Below are 6379 nucleotides of genomic sequence, written 5' to 3'. Positions count from 1 at the left end.
AAGTTCATCAAGTGTAAGTATAAACCGGATAAAATTACAGTTGATAATACAAATCTTCAAACTTGATACAAAAGTGTTAAAAAAAGAAACCCAACCTTGACGTATGGAGACCATCTTTCCATTGTGAGCGGTGATAGTGACCTGCGGGTGAACATCCACCAAGGTGAACAACTCATCCTTTCCAACGTTTTTGTTTTTGGCTTGCAATATGGCATCCCTTCCAACTCCACTCAAACACTTCCCACTCTTGTCCCTCAGAGCCAATCCGGAAAACTGACCAGATCTGATTTCCAGACCAAAGGAGGTGTTCTCACCGTCGGCGTCAGGTTTGTTGGTCAAACTTCCATCCTTGCAGAGGTACCTATCATCAAATGACCTCACCCGATACCTACCCTCGTGAAACTCCAAAGTGATCAAAGATTTTGGGCCCCAGGGTATGACGGAAGCCACGCGAAGAGATTCAGAACCAGGCTCCCCTTCCAAACTTACAAACTTTTGACGGTTGAGATTTCTCAAGTTCACCTGGGGGTGGATGGCCAGATGGACCGTCCACCATTCCGACCTACCTGGTTGCTTTTCGTAACATCTCACCTGGATTAATTTGATGTTTGTTTTTTTTCTGTTACATTTAATTCGCAATTGTTATTATTTTTATTTTAATATTTTATACGATATTTAGTGTTTAAAAATTTATTTCATTATTTTGATTTTATATATGAAATGTTTTTGTTTCGAAAATAAGCTCAAACGTTAAATTTAAACTTAATAATCGAAAGTTTTCGTTATCTTCTTTGCGAGTGTCGCACTAAAAAAAATAAGGCGGTTTATTTAGAGGCGCCAGTTTTAGCAATAATAATTAGAATGAAGTTACGTCAGACAGTGGCACAAATATTTGTTAGAAATTGTGAAATACGGATTTGAATGAGTCACTAAATTATCGGTGAATAAGGGTAATTTGGACCATTAATATTTCTATAATCAAATGTACACATTAGGATATAAAAAGTTTAAAAAATATTAATTGTCGCAAAATTGACAAAGTTCGATTAAAAACATTTTGAAAAATTATGGTGTGAAACTTGGCGGTATAATAAATAAATATAATATAATACGCCACACGAACATTACACGCGTGTTTATTCTGATCGTTCACACACACACACACACACACACGCACACACACACACGCATTATTCACACACACACACACATACACAAACATCAGACTACTATAAAAAAAAGACTCACTTCGACATCGGTGCCTCCAAGAAAGTATCCAGTACTTTTGTTCTTGAAAGCCCACTGGCCGGACCCATCTGGGTGATACTGAATTGAAAACTTCTCAGCATCCGCAGTCTCCTCGCTCTCACACGTGGCAGTCCCTCTCTTGTCCCCACTCATGTACCTGCCCAGATGGCTCCTGATGTACACCGTATCGTCTTCAACAGGGTCGTGTTCTATTGACCAGATCTGCTTTTTACGCAGACTCACTCCTGAGACATTGATCTTAAAGCCGAAAGTTTCAGCGGTCAGATATTTGCATGAATTGTTGACCAGTCCAACCTTCCATTGAAGGTAATGTTGATGCGGGTTAGGGTGAACTGAGGTTCCGTTAGTTTCGCCTTCCCCGTTGTTGTTTTTGAATCCGTTCATGTTCATTGATTGATTGTCAAATCAGCGTCACAAATTTTTGTGTTTTTAATATTTTTTTATGTATTTGAAAATAAATTAAGTTTGTTTGGAAGAGTTTGCGAGCGTTCAACAAAATAAAAATGTTCGAATGTTGCAACAAAACACTTCAAACCTCAGGTATCTAATCAAATGCAAACCAGTAAAATAGTAAAATACTAATACTGAAAATAAAAATAATTAATAATACTATCGTCAGAAAAATGAAACAAATAAAAATAACTAAATTAATTTTAAAATTAACAACAAGAACATAAATAAATAAATGAAAAGACAAACTCTACAGCTCTACAAACGCATAAATTTGTATGAACAAAAGACAGAAGCTTGCCGACCCCAACGACTACTCGGAAAGAAAACGTCTGCTCGTAATCGTACGACCAACAGTTCGTGCCTGCATGCATACACGCATATATAAGCGTATTGAAGATGTACTACAGATGTATGCTTGCTCTCAATATGAAAAAAGGTATTTGTATGTATGTATGTATGTATGTATGTATGTATGTATGTATGTATGTATGTATGTATGTATGTATGTATGTATGTATGTATGTATGTATGTATGTATGTATGTATGTATGTATGTATGTATGTATGTATGTATGTATATTTTTATGTGTGTATAGTGTACATATATATATATGTGTGTATGTTGGTAATAGACCATAATTTTTACAATATTCTATAATTATAATATTTATAGAATATTGTAAATATGTGTGTGTGTGTATACAAACATACGTACGTATGTTTGTATACACACACACACACACATTTATAGAATATTGTAAATATGTGTGTGTGTGTATACAAACATACGTACGTATGTTTTATGTGTGTATACAAACATACGTACGTATGTTTGTATACACACACACATATATTGTATGTATATTGTATATATGTTTAGATAAATTATTGCTTATGCTATATATAAAATTTGTATCTAAAAATGAAAGATGTGTGTATATAAACACATACACACACACATGTATATATATATATATATATACCACGGATATATATATATATATATATATATATGTATGTTTGTGTGTGTGTGTGGTGTGTGTGTGTGTATGCAGGTTAGGTATATTAGTGTTAGGATGTATTACATCAGAGGTGGGCAAACTACGGTCCGCGAAGACATTTTATGCGGCCCGCGAGGCCTTGTTCGATCAAAAAAAGATCTCATTCGGCCATAAAAAAAAGTCTAAAAAATTTCTCATTTAAATACATATGCGGCCCTTCAAAAGTCAAATAATTCTCAATGCAGCCCTTCAAAAATCGAATAGTTCTCAATGCGGCCCTCACAGCAAAAATTCGCCCACCCCTGTATAACATAATTTGTGCCTGTATTTTTTTCGTGATTTGATATAAGAAAATATATTTAGTAGATTCGACATTAGACAAAAAACACTGTGTATTGTTAATGATAAATATAACATAAATAAGTATTAAATCTTATTGAATTGAATGCATTAACCTTAACGTAATGTTGTATGCGGTATTGCAAAGCACTTTACGTAATGCAGTGTCTTGAGATTGTATTGTATCTTTGTATCTAATGCAATGTCTTAAGATTGTATTGTATCTTTGTATCTAATGCAATGTCTTAAGATTGTATTGTATCTTTGTATCTAATGCAATGTCTTAAGATTGTATTGTATCTTGTAAACTTAATAATACCGGGTATCATGTATTAATACCGCGTAATATCCAACGATATACCAATTTTCCATCACAAATCTGTTAGCACTTCCTTTTATCGCTTAGTCATAATGTTATTTTATCTAGGGATTGTGATAACATAGACAATGTAAATAAAATTATTTATGGCGTTTGTTGGTAGTTAACATAGATATAGAATATAATATATTATAGTTCTGCATTACTTCGGCCCCCAGTCGCACATCATATTATCGCCCGCTAAATGTTTTTTAAGATGTTATATATTTCTTGATTTCCCATATATGTATATATATATATATACTCTATATAAATGGTAGTTAATAAAATTTTTTAATATTAAAATATGTTAAATGTCTATGTTTATATCTGAAGTTTTTGGTATCTATGCTTTTATCTGAGGTTTCAGACTTTTCAAAATTGTTGCGAAACTAAATATTTTAAGCGTTGTAATTTGTCTCCAGTAAGACGACGACGACGATGATGATGATGATGATGATGATAAGGAGACAATAGTGGAAGAGACAGTGATGGTGATGTTGGATCTTTATAGATGATGGCAGCAGTGTCACAATCATTTATTTAAAATACAAAACATCTCACTCACTCACTCCCTCACTCACACACTCACTCACTCCCTCACTCACACACTCACTCATTCACACACTCACTCACTCAGTCACTCACTCACTCATTCACTCACTCATTCACTCATTTCATTCACTCAGTCATTCACTCAACTCATGTTTCAAATCAACCCTCTTTCAACAACCTTTCCTCTCTCAGGACTATTAATATATAAGATGGTTAATGTTATCTCTTTTAAATTAACTACACACTCCTATAGCTATATGAGAAGTTTACAATGAAAATGATCATAAAATTAAACTTTAAAACTTTTGATTGTGCTACATTTAAACGATTCGACTGAAAACTGGATTCGAATGTAAAGGCAGCCTGTCACATTCAATTCGTGTAATGTGTTGATTCACAAAAATATCTATCTACGTGCAGTGTGTGTTATAGTTGTTAATACTTATGAGAAATACTAAAAAAAAGTTTTTTAAAAGATCTGGTTAACCTATTTCTTATCTAAATCATTAACCGCCATACAGATAAATTTAACAGGTTTTTTTTTTTTATAAATTATTCATATATACAATTTCCCATTAATCTTGGTTGCATTTTGTGCTTTGAAACCAATACTTTAAATTCTTCAATGATAATTTTTTGTCTTTAAAAATCTGATACAGAATCTTTTTTTTATTTCTTGAAAGTATAGATCTTGAATTATTATGGGTGTTGGGGTGTATGAAATGAATGAGAATGTATGGGTGAGTAGGGATGAAATCGGTTGGGTGGGTGGAATAGAATAGGAATAGAAAGAAAATTTTAAAACAAATTCGTTTGGCCGATTTGATAATGTAGATAAATTTGACAGCATTCTTGGTTCCCTGGTGTATTCAGATTAGAGAACTAACGGCGGATCGCACTGGAGTAATTTATTGGATTGTGATGTGATGTAAGGTAATGTGATGTTATTGATGTGATGTGACGTAAAAGATTAATTCGTCCCGTCTGTGTTACGTTAGATTTTTATTTTAAGCATGCAATGCAACTATCCCAATAAAAAAAAGTAGCCATAACATAACGGAAAACAATGGGAAAAGATTTTTAATTACAAAACTATTTACATAATTCATCAATCCATCCATCCAATTTTCCCCATAGTCTAGGCCGTTAACATTATTTTTTTTTTCCAGTAACCCTGTCTTGCCATGGCTTAAGTTTCCTTTATCCCATTCTTCAATATCATCTAGCCATCTTTTTGTGAGTCTTCCTATGAAGTAGTGATACAAATTTCTGTTCTTTTGATAATCTGACCTATTTTAATAATCTCAATATCAGAATTTGTTGAACAGTACTATAATCACTTCTGAATCCTGCTTGTTGTTCACTCGAGTCTTTCTGCTAGTCCTTCATTCGTGTTCTCGTCTGTACATTACTTATAGCTACAAATTTATTGTTTTAATGCTTCTACACCCGGGCCCTTGGATATCGGCAATGTAGTTATAGAGAATAGTGAAAAAATGAAACATGTTGAAACAATGAAATCAATACAAAGTTTAAAATTTTATTTAATTTTTTAGTTGTCGTTATAATTGTTATGTTATTATATTTGAATTGAAGGTTTATTACTATGATTTTCTAATTGTTAGGCGCTGTAAAATTTCGCTTTAAAATATTCAAAGTTGGGGTGTTTAGTGAGAAAGGTCAATGATAATGGCCTAATTGCTTTGTGTTGTTTGGATCGAGTTTTTCCTGAAAATGAATTTTGTTTTATTTCACGATCATTTCATTTAGTGTTCCGTCTGTTTATTTATTTATTTATTTCAGTTTTTTTAGTAATCATCGAGTGCTGGGTGTCTCTACTATACGGCGGTCTTTTATTCTAAGTCGGAAAATCAAATGAATAAAAAAGGAATTCTGGTTGGTTGAATTAAAAATTAAAATTAATTTTTGATTGAAAGTTAATTATTTTAATTCAATAAATTTTAATAATTATTTTATTATTGTTGTTAATGTATGATAGGGGATTAAGGGACAAACTGTAACTCATGATTCCTGAACATACCACACTAATATTCATATTGTAAGTAAGTAATAGTTAAGAAGTCAGTCATATGATTGTCTTGTTACAAAAATTCTATAGGAAGATAAGTAGAGGTAGAGTATAGAATTAAAGATGTAGACCTGAAGAGAGAGGTCAAAATTACCTGACAATTTTACAATTTATTTAAAAAATGATTTAAATTTAAAATGAAGTTTAATGTAGCATAGTTTTTTTAATAAACTTTAATAATTAAATTTATTCTAGCCAAAGATTTTTTCAGCCAAGGATTCCAATGGGAGTGTTAAATAATAAAACTCAAATAACTCGCAAAGTAATTAATAAACTAGGACCTGTGAAATTCTCAGTTGTCAAATGACCAGCTGT

At 32.3% G+C, this 6379-nt stretch overlaps 1 protein-coding gene across 1 annotated transcript in view; it reads right to left on the bottom strand.

Annotated features, from left to right (window-relative positions):
- Nucleotides 1-2008, bottom strand: part of HELRODRAFT_185802 (hypothetical protein) — a 26915-nt gene extending 24907 nt beyond the window's left edge. Inside the window, exons 1-2 of the mRNA XM_009023822.1 lie at nt 1249-2008; nt 96-591 (exon numbers count right to left, since the gene is read on the bottom strand). Coding sequence (XP_009022070.1) covers nt 96-591; nt 1249-1659 — 907 coding nt within the window. The 5' untranslated portion in view covers nt 1660-2008. The remainder of the gene's footprint in view (nt 1-95; nt 592-1248) is intronic.
- Between the last annotated feature and the right edge of the window lie 4371 nt (nt 2009-6379).

This window comes from Helobdella robusta (genome assembly GCF_000326865.2).
Source record: "Helobdella robusta unplaced genomic scaffold HELROscaffold_38, whole genome shotgun sequence".
Lineage (NCBI taxonomy): Eukaryota > Metazoa > Annelida > Clitellata > Rhynchobdellida > Glossiphoniidae > Helobdella > Helobdella robusta.
The sequence above is the reverse complement of the archived record's forward strand: the minus strand, read 5'-3'. Positions and strand labels throughout refer to the sequence as shown.